Raw genomic sequence first — 15,799 nt, forward strand, 5'->3', positions numbered from 1 at the left:
AGAAAAGCCACAATCATGATGCTATTAATAGAAAAGCCATACATCCTTATGCTCCTGGGTTTTCTGTTAGTTCAGTACTCATGCATGATCCACTCAGCCCAGTTTTCCAGCAACCTCACCGATCAATCTGCTCTCATTGTCTTCAAATCTCAAATCAGTTCTATTAGTCTGGATGCAAATGTCTTGGCTGCTAATTGGTTCACAACAACAAACTTCTGTAGTTGGATTGGAGTCTCGTGTAGTCGACACAAGTAAAGAGTCACCGCTTTAGACCTCTCCAACATGGGTCTCCAAGGCACACTTTCACCTCATATTGGCAATCTCTCTTTCTTAGCAGCACTAATTCTGGTGAACAATAGTTTCGTTGGTTTCTTGCCTCCAAAGATCAGTCGTCTGCATCGCTTAAAAAAGCTCTGGTTGTTGCTTAACCAATTGGAAGGAAGCATCCCGCCAGGTTTACATCAATGCCACCAGCTTACACATTTATATCTTGCAGCAAACAAGTTAAGCGGTAGCATATCCAAAGATTTAAGCATGTTGCCCGTGCTTCGCAAATTAGATCTCAGTCGAAATAGTTTTATGGATGCAATTCCATCGTCCCTCAATAATCTATCATCTATAGAGGCCTTGAGTTTGGAATATAACAATCTTATAGCATTGGCATTAGCTTCATCAAAAGCTAAGTCAAATGCATAAAATGATGAATATGTAAAAAAAGGGCTGCATAGATTAGTCAAACCAATAAATGAGTAACTTTGACTTACAATATTTCTAACGTTTTCTTCATATTTGAAGTGCTTCTGTACACTCATCTTTCTAATATTTTACTCTATTTTATTTCATCTACCGGTCTATTTTATTTTCCCTCTCTCGATTTTTCCTCCCCGCGTTTTCTTTCCCCCTTTCTCTCTTTTTCATTTCTAGCAATCCACTGAAACTACACTTCGATTCTTCACGCAAAACACTCTGATTTGGACCCAATATTTTCACACGAGCTTCTGCTCCAAAGGCAACCGATATGTTTTCTCTCCCCCTTTCTCTCTTTCTCTCGTTTTCAAGCTATTTTTTATTCTTTCTTCCTTAGATTCTTGGAGCAGAATCATTCGGGGGTTTTTTTTACCACAAGCTCAGATCAGATTTGTGCGGTAGAAAAATCCCCGCGTGCGCATGGCAGTCCCAGCATCCGTAATGCAGCTTCACAAAAATACTTCCCTGCCACAGTTTCAGATCAGAAGGGAGCTTCTCTTGTTGGCGAGAAGAAAAACCTTTCCGATTGAGTGTTCTATACACATGTTAAAATGGTTTGTCCTTTCTGGTTACATGGTTTCATTAGCTTCTTGATAAATGAGGAATCGTTTTGGTAATTGCTTGACAATGAGATTTCAGGAAGCTACTGGAACCCCCATATATTGATTCAATCGAATGGTCGAAATGGCATGTCTTTTGGCTAGATGAAAGAGTAGTACCAAAGGATCATGAAGACAGTAATTATAAGCTTGCTAATGATGGGTTTCTTTCTAAGGTATGATTGTGGAATATGTTCTGATTTCATTTTTACTAATACTTGCTGGCATATTTTGATTATGCTGCTGTTTGTGATATCTCAGTGTCTTATATTGAATATTACCCTCGGTTTATTTGGAAATCGTTTCACTGGTTAGAGCTTGTGAAAGTGTTGGTCTAAGACTAATGGCAGCACCACTTGGTAGAAGGGATTGCAAGGACAATAGTAAGGTCAAAAGAGAACATGGGGTCCAGATGGTTAGAAAGACATAATTATCTTACAAAACAAATTTAGAAGAGCATAGTTTGTTTATGACTTTGTTGAGTTGAATTATGATTAATTTAGGTGCAGGAAAAAAACAAGATTTGGGTGTTGTTGAATGGCAAGAGATGTCTTGCCTATTTTCTGAATAATTTATAAATTCTAATTCCAGATGCTTATCCTTGATCTGTATCAAAACATATTCTGGGTCACGTGTAGGTAGAAGGTAGTTTCATTCTTTAATTGAATTATTATTATCAATTTTGCTTTTGTCGTCCATGGTTATTCCTCTTGTGATGGTCTTTAGTGAATTTAACACTTTATTTTGTTGACAGGTACCAATTCTCCCTGGTAATGTCTATGTAATCAATGATAGGCTGTTAGCTGAGGGTGCAGTAGATGATTATGAGACTTGTCTAAAAAACTTGGTCAATAGAAACGTGATAGCTTTATCTTAAGCTAGTGGATTCCCAAAGTTCGATCTCATGCTGCTAGGTATAGGTCTAGATGGACATGTGGCTTCTTTATTCTTAGGCCATCCTCTGCTCAAAGAAAATGAGAAATGGGTCACCTTCATTAAGGACTCTCCAAAACCGCCTCCAGAGAGAATTACTTTTACATTTTCAATGATCAACTCTTCTACATACATTGCCCTTGTGATAACAGGTGCCGGTGAAGCTAGAGCAGTGCAAAGTGCCGGTGAAGTTGGAGCAGTGCAAACAACTTTAGGAAAGAGTCAAAATTCAGTTAAGCTTCCTGTTCAAATGGTTTCACCTGAAGGGAAGTTGACTTGGTTTTTGGACAAGGATGCTGCTTCAAAGCTGTAGAGTTGGAATGTTATGTTTGTGTGGTAGTATGGTTTATGTGTTCTATTGTGGTTTATTTAACTTCAAATGTGCTACTATGTGTTCTATTGTGGTTTATATAGTTAGTTTCAAACATAATATTTTATCTTAGATGAACAAATTGTATATATGTTTGTTGTTCTTTAAATTATTATATATTTTATTGTTAGGTAGAAGAAGGGTTGGCAAAATGTATTTGTTGGTAATTAGATTGAGGAAAAAAATTAGTTCGAAATCAATAATTTAAATATCAAATTAAATTATTAATGTACATATAGTAGGTTTAATTGCAAAATATGAAAAAAAAAATTATTAAAAATAATATTATATTATTATTTTGATGAATCCAATGGCTAATCCAATGTGGGATTATGAATAGGAAGATTTTAGAATTATGAAAAACTTGAACTTTTCATCAAATTTTGAAGATGGTTTTGATGAAGCCAATATGGATGCTCTCACTGATCCATTTCCTTTTGACCTATTTAATGTATATTCTCTAGTCATGATTGCTCTTTCAGAAAATCACATGTCAGGAGCTCTACCCATGGATCTTTGCAGCAACTATCCTGATCTTCAACAAGTTTATCTCTCAGGAAACAAAGTTAGTGGTCAGATCCCTTCACAATTGAATTCCTGTAGAGAGCTTATCGACTTGTCACTTTCATACAATAAATTTGAAGGGGGTATTCCAAAATCTTTTAGCAATTTATAGAAGCTTGGAGGGCTAGTTCTTGGAGGTAACTATTTAACTGGCAACATACCTCCTACCTTAAGTAACTTGTCCATGTTATATGCCTTTGGAATTGAGGATAACAAATTAAGGGAAGCATTCCAAGAGAATTAGGGCTTCTCCCGAATCTTAACGTATTGGTTATCGGAGGCAACCCTCTCACGAGAGCAATACCCAACTCAATCTTCAACATGTCTTCTCTACAAGAAATCTACGTGGCAGATTGCTCTTTGTCTGGAAATCTTCCATTAGATGATGGGCTATCTTGCCCTAATCTTGAAGATCTAATCCTAAATACCAATGAACTCAATGGTCGCATCTCATCTTCTCTTTCAAATTGTTCCTAGCTCGTCACAGTAGATTTTTCTAAAAACTACTCTCAGGACCAATTCCCACAAGTCTTGGAAATATGAAATACCTCCAAAGACTTTTTTTGAGTTTAAACCAACTAACAGGGGAGCCTAGTTTGTTATCATCTTTATTTAATTCAATAGCTTAGGAGGTGGTGCGTACAGCTGGCAATCCATTGGATATTAGCCTTCCATATTCCATTGGAATACTTCAACTTCACTTCAAACCATTATTGCATCTTACTGACAAATAAAAGGTCATATTCCAAGGGGAATCGGTTCCTTGACAGGCTTGATCGACCTTGATTTGAGCAATAACTATTTGATCGGGAACATGCCATCCTTATTTGGGAGATTGGAGAAGCTACATTAATCGTTGTTGTTTTAAGTTTAATCGATTCACCCGTCTAGATAATATTTTTCCTTATTCACTAATAAATCGACTAATTAAACTCATGGATTGGATGTTAGTAATAATGGGCTTGAAGGATTCATTCCAAAAAATTTATGTCAGTTAGAGAATTTGGGAGTGTTGTATGTCTTAAATAATAAAATCTCTGGATCCATCCCAGATTGCATTTCAAACCTCACTTTTATATAGAGGCTATACCTTGGTTTTAACAAATTGAAATCATCAATACCATTAAATATATGGCTTTTGGAAAACCTATTGTTTCTGGATCTATCATCGAATTCCTTTGGTGGATATCTGCCTCCGAATTTGAAACAGGCAAAGACTATTGAACATATGGATTTATCACGAAACCAGATTACTGGTAACATTCCAAGCATCATTGGAGCATTCGAAAGCTTGCGATATCTTGACTTGTCGAATAATTCATTTCAAGGAGCCATTTCAAAATCTCTTGGAGACTTGAAAGGTTTAGATGTCTTAAATCTCTCCTATAATAATCCCTCCGGACCAATTCCCAAGTCCTTTGAGGCACTTTCATTTCTTAGGTACTTGAATTTATCTTTCAACCAACTATCAGGAGAGATTCCATTTGGTGGGCCTTTCGTAAACTTTACAATGGAATCGTTTTTTGGAAATAGAGCACTTTGTGGGAATTCAACTTTTGGAGTTCAATCTTGTTCAAGCCCAAGCTCACAAGTATCAAGGGTGAAAAAAACTTTGCTGAAATATATTATTCCCATAGTTGCATCAGTAATCTTTATCCTTGTGGTGCTGCTTTATATGTTGAGAGGACGCTAAGAAAATAACAAGGCACAAGTTCCAAGTGTAGCTAATGCATTACCTTCTTTGGAGTACAAATATCATATCACGAGATCTGTTAAGGGACAAGCAACTTCTCTGAAAGCAACTTACTCGAAATTGGAGGTTTTGGTTCTGTGTATAAAAGAATACTATCTGATGGAATTATCGTTACAATCAAAGTTCTAAATTTACAATTGGCATATGCTTTCAAAAGTTTTGATGTAGAATGTAAGGTGTTACGCACTGTCTGACATAGAAATATTGTTAAAGTCGATGTTCTAACCCTGAGTTCAGAGTTTTGGTATTGCAATACATGTCGAATGGCAGCCTTGAAAGATGGTTGTACTCACACAACTAGTGCTTGAATCTTTTTCAAAGAATAAACATTATGCTCGATGTTGCATTGGCATTGGACTACCTTCCCAACGGTCAATCAGACCCTGTGGTGCACTATGATTTGAAGCCTAGTAATATCCTTTTGGGGGAGGAGATGGTTGCACGTGTAGGTGACTTTGGCATTGCAAAGATTCTAGCCCAACACGTAGACGCAGCACAAACAAGAACTCTTGGTACGCTTGGCTATATTGCACCAGGTATGAATAAGGAAATTTTTCGAAGTAGTTTAGTCTTTAATTTAAGAGTTAGACTCGTATGAATATGCACTAATGGGATCATTTACACCAACCACGATCTCTTGGCCGCCAATAGGTAATTTCATGTTGTTGATTATTAAGACTTAACTAGTCTACAAAAGTTAAAAAAAAAAAAAAAAAAACTTTCATGAAAGATACCTAATTGTGTTGTATACATGAGCATCTTTCTTGATTAATTTCCTTCATAGGATAATACTTATTATCCAAAATAGCATATGTACTGAAAGATTTTGGATTGAAAATGTAAAATTCTGATATGGCTTAACCTATGAACACCACTATATATTATGTCTAATTATATCCCAAGTACAGCTCACAATTACCCTAAATCTGATAGAAGAAAGTATTTAGTATTACTTATTTAAACAAACGTGCAAATGCAATACAAATCTATATGCATGTATCATACATACTTCTGTTTTAATCTTTTTAGCCGATCGAGATATATGAATTTCTTCTCTTTAATAACTCTTATATATAAGGGCCTTCTTAACAATTGTGAGTGTTGACAAAATATGGATATGAAGGAAAAGTGTCCATCAAAGCCGATGTTTATAGTTATGGCATAATATTGTTAGAGATGATCACAATGAAGAAACCCACGGATGACATGTTTGCTGAAGAATTGATTTTGAAGAAGTGGGTAAATGCATCATTTCCAATCAAAATGACAGAAGTTGTGGATGATGGTTTGTTAAAGATAGAAGGAGGAAGAGACACGATTGCCTTGCAAAGCATATTTTCGTCTCTCGTGGAATTGGGCTTGAGGTGTTCTGAAGAGTTACCAAATGAAAGAATGATATCAAAGATGTGGTTATCAAGCTTAACAAAATCAAATTGACACTTTTTGAAAACAGCAATATGGCTATTAATTGATCATCCTTTTTTTTTTTTAAATACATTTGGGAAGGAGGTTTCGAACTACCTCCATTTTGGAGGCTGAGATCGAGTAATACCAATAAGGCCACATGCCTTTTTGACATTAATTGATCATCTTTAGTTGGGGAAAAAAGTACCTTGCATTCAAAGTACACAATATCCCCCTTAGTTTTGAGATGAAATTTTTATTTCCAAGTGATTTACTATATGTTTGTACAAGTCTCATGCTTAAATAAATGATACGGGACTTCCTGACATCTTCTCCTCAAGTCTCTGGGATCTTTTTGTCTCTCCATACACACTTTTTTTTTTCATGTTTGTGTATGTTGAGAGTTTAAACCATTTGAAGGCTAATAGGAATGGGAAAGGCATCGTCTTAAGCCCGTGGCCTTCCTGCAGTTGGGATTTATGTAGGGAAATGGGGCTTTTCCAAGCCCACTGAAGTGACGATACTAAATTTTTATCACCATAGGAGGCCGAGGCTCATGCAGGCCGTGATCGTGTCCGGCGTTTGCTTTCACTAACAGTCATTCTTCCTTCGGTTTTAACTTCTTATTATCTTGATTCTTAACTCTAACCATCTATTCTATTCAACTTGAATGTAAAAAATAAAATAAAATAACACATAATTACAAAAATAAAAAATAAAAACGTATTTTATGAATTGATCCTTCAAAATTAATATTTTGCCTCCCTAATAACTTTTAATTTGATCGGTTGATACATACACACACACAAAAAATGTATCTCCCAAGACTACACTATAATAAATAGCATTGTTAAATGGGCCCCAAGGTGAAAAACATAAAGTTCAGCAATAGCATTTTTTTTTCAGCAAGTAGGATATTTATAGATAAATTAATGGATATAAAATATAAATTCGATGGGGTGGGAGTCCCCTTGAATATTCTCAAATTCAACACATATTACTATAAAAATAAATCGATAAATAAATAAAGAAGACGATCGAAACTAAACAAATGACTGGCATCCAATTTTCACGAAAGAAGACCTCTTGTGGAACAGCACTTGCGTAATTTCTGCCAGTTAGCTATGCACGTTTTCTCTCCCATTGGCATTTACCAATTAATTCCAAGAGCTTGAAGTTGCCGACAATTTAAAAGCTTGGAGCATAAGATCAGTGAACAGTAGATAAGCTACACACGTACACGAAATTGCCATTGATTACCCTTATCCCGAACATATATGGTTTTATTATTATTGTTAATGTTGTTGGGGGGTAACTTATGCACACAAATTTCTACCTAATATACCCATTATCATAATATATACAGTAATGCGCTTTACTTATTATCTATTTTATTGTCATATTTTCATTATCTTATAATGAAATATTAAATTAATGAAAATTATTTTTTATATTTTATTTATGAGTCTCACTATAAGAAAAATAGATTTTTGTAATTAATTTATTATAATAAAAAAACTATTTTCAACCAATTATGGTCATGATAAATATAGTTGTCATAATATATTATAATGTAATGGCGTGGGTTTATAGCGTGAGCTAGAGAGGATCATCATGTGGTTGAAATCATCACTACTGTCCCGCCTCCATGTACCTTTCAAGAGACCCATGGCCACGAAGCTTCTACGTACGTACGTATGTTGCTTATATATCAAGCTGTTGTGAACATAGAATCGGTCTTTGAATTCTCGGGTACTCTTTAAATAATGAGACTTAAAAAAAAAAAAAATCTTTAGATTTTCTTGGTAAAGGCTATGACCAACAAGAAAAAACAATCATATTCTATTAGAACTCAATTTGACTGCTAGCGAGTACAATAAATACTAAATGAAGTACAAATGTTAGGTTACGTATACACAGGCTTCAATTTGTTTGCCCTTCTGATTTTCTTTCTTTCTTTCTTGCCGCCCTTCAATTTGGTTAAAATAAAATCAAAGTAGTAACCTTTACGGGGTCTTCCGAGTGTGGCCTATCAAATACTTCTCAATTCATTTTATTTTGTTATTATATATTTTATAAATTTTTATACACTTTTTTAAATTTTTATATAAAATATAATAAAAAATTTAATTTTTTCAACTCCTAACACACTTATAATATTTAAAATTAATATTTTAATAATATTTTATTAAACTTAACTCAATTCAACTCAATTTAACGTGAAAACCCAACCATGTCTTTTATGGGTAGCAATCGTTTCCTTTCGACGTCGTGGGCCACCGGTGATGGGCGTACTCCTGCTGGTGCATGCTGTACGTACGTAGGCCCTGGTCGTTGGTCAATAAAGGCTGGCTCAATGCACTTTCTTCAAAATTTACATGTGATGTAATAAAAGGACCAAGACCTAATAAAGTATGTCTTTGCCATCTTATCCTACGGCCTTGGGCTCGGTCTATTTGTGGGGTTAATAACTTGGTTCATCACAACTGCTCCATCTTCATGAGAATGGTTTTCTTGTTTTTATTAATGATCTATCCACGTTAATGTTTGTCAAGAATTTACCCATGCACTGGGTCGTGTAATAGGGTTCACACTGGGGATTAAATTGACCGCAGTTCCATATTCACAGTGTCTGAAAATTGAATCTTAATGATAGGGGTTGTTTTCAGTTTTTAGTTGAGTTGTTCTCTCAAACATAAAGGTTTGAATGTTAATATATGTAGACCAACTTACGTTATATCTTTAATAGATTGTCTTTATCACGTCTAATATTATAGTGAAGTTAATATAGAGGAGGAATTCTGATACGCTTATTGAACTTAAACGTTACAAAATTAAAATATTACAATTCTAAATTGAAAATTTGAGATTTATACAACAAAAAATTATAATGAATGAGGGTCGGAATAGCAGATGACCGATCTAATCATCTAAGCATACGAAAGGTTATACTTTATAAGTCCACAATTTATTTTTCGTCTTTTGTCACACTTCATAAAATGTGGATCTTAACCATATTTAACATGTATATAATATATAAGACTTTGTTCTAACATTTATGTGTGTTCACACGTATTCGTGAGACGGATAAAATTGACTTTGCAGCCACGGCGTTAGAAGCCCACAAGTCGAGGCGTAGTTCCAACTTAAGTAGTTCCCAGTTAACACTAACAGTCTAACAGTAGTAATAATATAACCAAAACCTTCACATTTTCTGTTTAAAGTCACAGGGAGAAGCCTCTCTCTCTCTCTCTCTCTGTCTGTGGTAGTCTCGCATTTATGCGCAAAAGCAAGAACACGCACCACCTCGATCTCTGCCACTAGAATTCCCTCGCTCGCAACTCAAACACACAGACAAACCCACCGAAATGCGGGGCTCTATCTTCCCTCTGATTTCGGTCTTTGCCGTCGTGTTGGTCCCCGTCGTCTTCTGCGTCCTCTCCCCCAGCCTCCTCTTTCTCGAGAGGACCTTCCCTCTGTCTCACCGGCTTGAGCTCGACCACCTCTTAGCCCGGGACCGAGCCAGGCACGCCCGAATCTTGCAAAGCTTCGTGGGAGGCGTCGTCGACTTCTCTGTCCAAGGCTCCTCCGATCCTTACGTTGTCGGGTACGACAGCTAAATTTACCATTTCTTCGTTGCTTTTAAATTTATTTTATTGCTTGTTTTTGTGATTTCGAGCTCAGTAACTTGCCTGCACTTGCATTGACGGGCTTGTTTCAAATTGGTAAAGTTTTTCCGTCTGTGTTAATTGTCGTTGCTGTTCTGTTTTCGGCAAGCATTTACTATTCAGTTGCCTTGGTTTTTTTAATGCTTCTTTTGATTCTCGATAAGGTGAAAAACTTAAGAGAAAAAATGGGAAAGGATAGGATCATATGAATGTAGAGCAATGATGAATGTTTGCGTTGTCTTGCTGGTGTTATTTCTTTAATTAGAATATGTACATTTTCTTGGTAACCACAGTTGGGACGACTGATTGGAATTTGATGGGCACTGGAATAAAGTAGTTAAATATATTTCCTCTACTCCTTCCCTGGCATTGATTGGTTTATAATGTCGACTAGGCATCTATCTTTCGTGTTGTGATTGGTTTATATGTCTTCATCTTGGTTACCTTCCGTTTAGTATTTTTTCTTGTTCTGTTTCATTCTTTCTTCTGATTGTAAGGCTAATGGCTATCTTGGACGTACGTCTCTCTTTTCTTTTCTTTTCTTGAATACTTGGGATCTTGATTTCGTGTAGGCTTTATTTCACAAAAGTTAAATTGGGCACTCCTCCAAAAGAATTTAATGTACAGATTGATACTGGAAGTGATATCTTGTGGGTTACGTGCAACTCCTGCAGTGATTGCCCCCAATCTAGTGGGCTTGGGGTGAGATTCTGTCGCTTATTAACTTGTTCTTGTAATTATCCTTTATGCTCATAAGCTTTGTTGAATAAGGAGGCAATTTTAGCTTCATTGTGTTTCATGTTTTTTCCAGGTTCAGCTCAATTTATTTGATGCTGCCAGTTCATCAACTGCTCGGCTGGTCCCCTGCTCAGATCCAATGTGCACTTCTGCATTGCAAACTTCATCGACTCAATGCTCTCAGAGTAATCAGTGCAGTTACTCTTTTCAATATGGAGATGGAAGTGGGACATCTGGTTCTTATGTGTCTGATGCGCTGTATTTTGACATGGTTCTTGGGCAGTCTTACATTGTTAACTCATCCGCAACAGTTGTTTTTGGGTAAGCCACCATGACCTATGCAAACAGTTGTCTGGGCCTGTGCTTGTGCGTGTGTCAAGGGAAAAGCCCAATTAAGATATAACATGTTACCCAGCATTTCCCATGTAGTAGAACATATATCGCCACGGTAGGTATCTTAAACCTTTGTTTGTAGTTACAGCAATGAACTTTTGACTAATTTTGGCAATTAAAAACCCAGTATTACATGGCCACTTTTTTAATTTTTAATTTTATTTTATATTTTTTTAGAGCCAGTATGACATGGCCACTTCAGTTATGTAAATACACGTTTCAGTGACACTACAACAGATCATGAGTTAACTCACTTAAGTGTAGTGGTCATTGTCCCTTTTCTGGCCAAAGACTCAAAGCTTACTTACTTTGGTGCCGTTCTTGGATACAGGTGTAGCACCTATCAGTCTGGGGACTTGACTAAGACGGATAAAGCAGTTGATGGGATTTTTGGTTTTGGACCAGGTGATCTTTCCATTATTTCACAATTGTCGTCTCGTGGCATAACACCCAAAGTGTTCTCCCATTGCTTGAAAGGAGATGGCAATGGCGGGGGTATTTTGGTTCTTGGGGAGATTTTGGAGCCAGGCATTGTTTACAGTCCACTTGTCCCATTACAGTATGTCCTTGTTCCCAGGAAACTTTCTTTTTGTTCCCAGTTCGCTATACTCCTACATTCTGGTTATATTTATATGAAGTGGGAATTGTGTATATGCGTCAAGGGTCATAGGGATATATTTAGGTATAACGAATTCATTAGATTCTTGCACAAAGGCCACATATATATATATATTTTATATAAGCAGAGGCCACATTTAAATTCAGATGAAAGAAGAGGAAGGTTCATATGTTGGAGCCTCATTGGCCATTGAGAAATTGTGCCATGGTTGTGTTTCTGCGGTCAGAATATCAATGACCAGTATGGATGCTTCATTATTGACCTTCTATCGGGAACTTACCTGATACAACTTTTGCATGCACTACGCATTCTTATTGTTGAGGCATGTTCTAATTAAAGATCTGAAAATCTTCTGCTATCTAACAGATAGTGGTATGGCGACTGTATATATTAGTCTGACCTCACATTTTCTTGTGAGCTTTGTTACATTTCTGACAGACTAGTTCTGTGTCTTAAAATGACATCTCATTTTCTTTCTTCTGTGAAATGTACTTTTATTCATTGTAAAGTTGTTTTTCTGCTTGAACTTCGTTTTTTGCTTTGGTCGAGAAGTTGCTTGGTGCATACATATTCTTGCTGTTACATGATTTCCTCAATTAAAAAGGTATGTTGCCAATTAATCAGTAAGTTTCATTATTTTGTCTCTGAATTTCAGGTCTCATTATAATTTATATCTGCAAAGCATTGCTGTCAATGGGCAACAGTTGCCGATTGATCCTGCTGCTTTTTTAACATCAAACAACCGAGGAACCATTGTCGATTCTGGAACAACTTTGGCATACCTTGTGGCAGAAGCATATGATCCTTTTGTTAGTTCTGTAAGTTGGTCGTTTTCTTTGTTCTCTCTGTTTATGATTTGTTTTTCAGAGCGATTATATGCATACTGATGGTATGGGCTAATGTGGGTCTCTACTCCTCCAGATAATGCCATATTAAAAGCAAAATATCTTAGAGCTATTCCAAAAGACATGGGATAAAGGGGAGGGATTTTCATGCTGTACTTAACAAACTAGAGCTTCCATAAACAAGTTTATCATTTGAAAATTTGATGCTATCAATTGAAAACCTTTTGCAAATGAAGGGGCCATTATGATAATGCTTCCATTCTCATGAACCTAATTGAATAGAGCATGCTGGGTGCAGCCTAGTTATTAAGGCAAGAAAGAACATCATCCCCCCACATCCAACCCGCTAAATTGGCTGGGCATTGACATTACCGTTCATCCAGTGTGTTGCATCTATCTTCCTTTATACTTTTTTGACTATCAAAATTAGTGCTTACTTTTTGGCACAATATTCTTCTATGTAAAGATCGCCTGTTTTCCTATATGGGTTGGTTTCGAGGCATTGGCTAAAAGCTGTTTTGTCTTGTACCCAAAATTTTGTTAAAATTGCACAGATTTTCTTTTAGAAACTAATTTCCTATTAAATGTGCAGATAACTGCAATTGTTCAACAATCTGCTCCCCCCATTGTTAATAAAGGAAGTCAGTGTTACCAAGTCCCCACCAGGTTGGTCATACTAATCATGTTGCAAATAATGAACCTCATAGTTCTTTCATATCTTCAAAAGAAGTTGTTTAGTCTTACAAGTGTTTTGCTTTCTTATGATCTAAGCAAGATCCATGTTTGTTATGTTTTTCAGTATATCTGAGATATTTCCTCCGGTTAGTTTAAACTTTGCGGGCAGTGCATCCATGGTGTTAAAACCAGAAGAGTACCTCTTACATCTTGGTTTTACTGTAAGTTATTCCACTTCCCCTTTTGCGTGAATTGTACTCCATACTTAAAATAATTGAACGTGGCATGATCCTTGTTAAACTATACCTTTGCTAGCTAATGGGATGCTCTATTGCTGCAGAATGGTGTTGCGACATGGTGCATTGGTTTTCAGAGGGCTCAGGAAGGGGTAACGATATTAGGAGGTTAGACCATGAACTTTGCAAGAAGCAATATGTTTTTGCTTCCATTTGTTTCATTTAGTTTCTGTATTACATAGTGAGTGTATTGCTATTACTTTGGAAAATGCTACTTTTTCGGGCCGTAGCATTTCTGAATACCTTTGACATTCTTGAAAACACTCAAGGCAGAAAAGGCATTTGGCAGAACTCTCAATGGAAATGTTTACCGAAAGACTTCCTAAATAGCTGCCTTTCTGGAACGTGAAAACAAAATGTTAAAAGCTGCCTAAAAATAGTGATTTTCCAGTATTTATGAATTCATTACAGATTGATTTCAAGTCAAGTAATGCTGTTTCCATGATGCAGCAAAACATTTTTATGAAGCACACCCACCAATTTTGAGTTGAATTAACTGTACCATGGTGCTGATTTGCCAAGCATGTGTGCTCTTTTTCTTTTTCTTTTTTCCCCTGGAGTCAACAGTAGTGTTATACTGGCTTGTGATATTCACATGTAGAAACATTTATGGTTGCCTCATGCATGATGAACGCACAGTAGCATGGAAAGATGTTAGATGTCATTTGGAGTTTCTTGTGTGTTAAAAATTGACAAATGTCATTCTTCGGTCACGCCTGTCGTGGCATATTTTAAATGGCCGTTATGTAAGTGATTGGCATATCCACTTAAAATGTGCCATATCAGTAAGTATAGTTAAGGATGGCAAGATTTAAGATGAAAAATAGCATCGTTCTCAAGATTTTTCAGCTGGAATGTAGTTAGTCGATATTATGCTTTTGTTTACTTTATTTGTTATTTGTCCATGTTTCTATTTGTTGAGTGGTAGAAGAACAATTGTATGTTTTTCTAAATCTAAAGGTATCATGAGTTGTTGGGGTGTCTGCTGAGTACTTGGAAATTGTTTCTTGCAATGATGCAATTGTTTATTGTAACTGTGAATGTATGATTGTGCGCTTTTTCTAGAAGTTATTATTTTAATTGAGCGCCAAAGCTAAGAAATAAAGCATCCATTGGTCACCACACGTTGCGTTGCTTCACTTTACTGTCATAGCAATTAGTTTAAAAGTCTTGTTTGTTTTTTTCAATTTACAGATCTTGTTCTTAAAGATAAGATCATTGTGTATGATCTAGCTCGTCAACGAATTGGATGGGCTAACTACGATTGTAAGTTCAGTTGATTGTGAACACTTGTTTCCTCTTTATCTCCCTTTGGTGCCCAAGAAATAACTTTGACCAAGTTTCGTATGTCACAAATACCAACCTGTTAATCTTCAGGTTCATTGTCCGTAAATGTCTCGGTAACTTCTGGCAAGGAGTTTCTGAATGCAGGACAGCTGAGCACGAGCAATTCGTCAAGAGATATGCTCTTTGAACTGCTTCCTTTGGGCATCATGGGTGTCCTATTGCACATGTTAGTGTTGAAGCAGTTGGAATTTTTGTAATTTAAACCTTGGGGTTTTAGTTTTGTTCTTTGTTTAAAGGGGTATTGGTTGGGCCAATTCTAATTTATAGTGATAGGTGAGGCTTTGAATTGGTGCTATTATTTAGATTGGGAAGGCATCTGCTTCTGTAACTGTACGTCTGCTCAAGTTGTGAATGCCAGGAAAATTGCTCTTTCTCGTCTGATGGGGAAATTCGGCTGTCTACTAAGGATCCTCCATTTTTTTTTTTTTTTTGCCAGAATTGTAAATCATCCGGTACTAGTCTTGTTCTTGTTCAGTGGTTGTAACGCTTGTCCATGTACCATTGGAAATAAAGAGAAAATTCAGTGTAACTACGAGTTTTTAGTTAATGAGGATGTCGATTTTTATATTCTCACTGCCTACTACTCCCGCAGTTCATGCATTACTCAACAGATTACCCTTCTGTACACTTCTACTCTAATTAGCAGTCTGTTCAAAACAAAAAGAAAATATTTGATAAAGATAGAGATTGTTTGAATTTTGAAAATATTTGATTTAAAAAGAAAATTAAATTATCTTTTAAAAAAAATAAAAAGAGTTTTTTTTTAAAGATAAGATTATGACCTCCAAAAATAACCCACAAAAAAGGGGCTATTCTTTTGGTACAAGTTCTGGCCGTTAAATAATTAT

At 36.1% G+C, this 15,799-nt stretch overlaps 2 protein-coding genes and 1 pseudogene across 2 annotated transcripts; all 3 read left to right on the plus strand.

The window, feature by feature from the left end:
• Nucleotides 1-282: 282 nt before the first annotated feature.
• LOC122275872 lies at nt 283-2,664 on the plus strand (annotated as a pseudogene).
• Nucleotides 2,665-3,058: 394 nt separating this feature from the next.
• On the plus strand, nt 3,059-6,403 carry LOC122275874 (receptor kinase-like protein Xa21). The gene is made up of 4 exons (XM_043085176.1): nt 3,059-3,214; nt 4,424-4,653; nt 5,288-5,502; nt 6,090-6,403. Exons 1-4 carry the CDS (start codon nt 3,059-3,061, stop codon nt 6,401-6,403), a joined length of 915 nt encoding a protein of 304 aa, XP_042941110.1.
• A 3,159-nt stretch (nt 6,404-9,562) lies between these two features.
• Nucleotides 9,563-15,518, plus strand: LOC122277834 (aspartic proteinase 36). The gene is made up of 10 exons (XM_043088023.1): nt 9,563-9,977; nt 10,611-10,740; nt 10,850-11,097; nt 11,501-11,728; nt 12,444-12,606; nt 13,226-13,299; nt 13,433-13,529; nt 13,649-13,712; nt 14,799-14,870; nt 14,982-15,518. Exons 1-10 carry the CDS (start codon nt 9,739-9,741, stop codon nt 15,146-15,148), a joined length of 1,482 nt encoding a protein of 493 aa, XP_042943957.1. The 5' UTR covers nt 9,563-9,738; the 3' UTR covers nt 15,149-15,518.
• Nucleotides 15,519-15,799: the final 281 nt, after the last annotated feature.

The sequence above is a fragment of the Carya illinoinensis genome, chromosome 9, assembly GCF_018687715.1.
Source record: "Carya illinoinensis cultivar Pawnee chromosome 9, C.illinoinensisPawnee_v1, whole genome shotgun sequence".
Classification (NCBI taxonomy): domain Eukaryota; kingdom Viridiplantae; phylum Streptophyta; class Magnoliopsida; order Fagales; family Juglandaceae; genus Carya; species Carya illinoinensis.

Coding starts and splice junctions, on each gene's coding strand:
- LOC122275874 (XM_043085176.1), top strand. CDS start 3,059: ATGGATGCTCTCACTGATCCATTTCCTTTTGACCTATTTAATGTATAT. Junction 3,215..4,423: donor TTTATCTCTCAGGAAACAAA/GTTAGTGGTCAG, acceptor AATTTGAAACAG/GCAAAGACTATTGAACATAT. Junction 4,654..5,287: donor GAGGCACTTTCATTTCTTAG/GTACTTGAATTT, acceptor TCTTTTTCAAAG/AATAAACATTATGCTCGATG.
- LOC122277834 (XM_043088023.1), top strand. CDS start 9,739: ATGCGGGGCTCTATCTTCCCTCTGATTTCGGTCTTTGCCGTCGTGTTG. Junction 11,729..12,443: donor AGTCCACTTGTCCCATTACA/GTATGTCCTTGT, acceptor TCTGAATTTCAG/GTCTCATTATAATTTATATC. Junction 12,607..13,225: donor ATGATCCTTTTGTTAGTTCT/GTAAGTTGGTCG, acceptor TTAAATGTGCAG/ATAACTGCAATTGTTCAACA.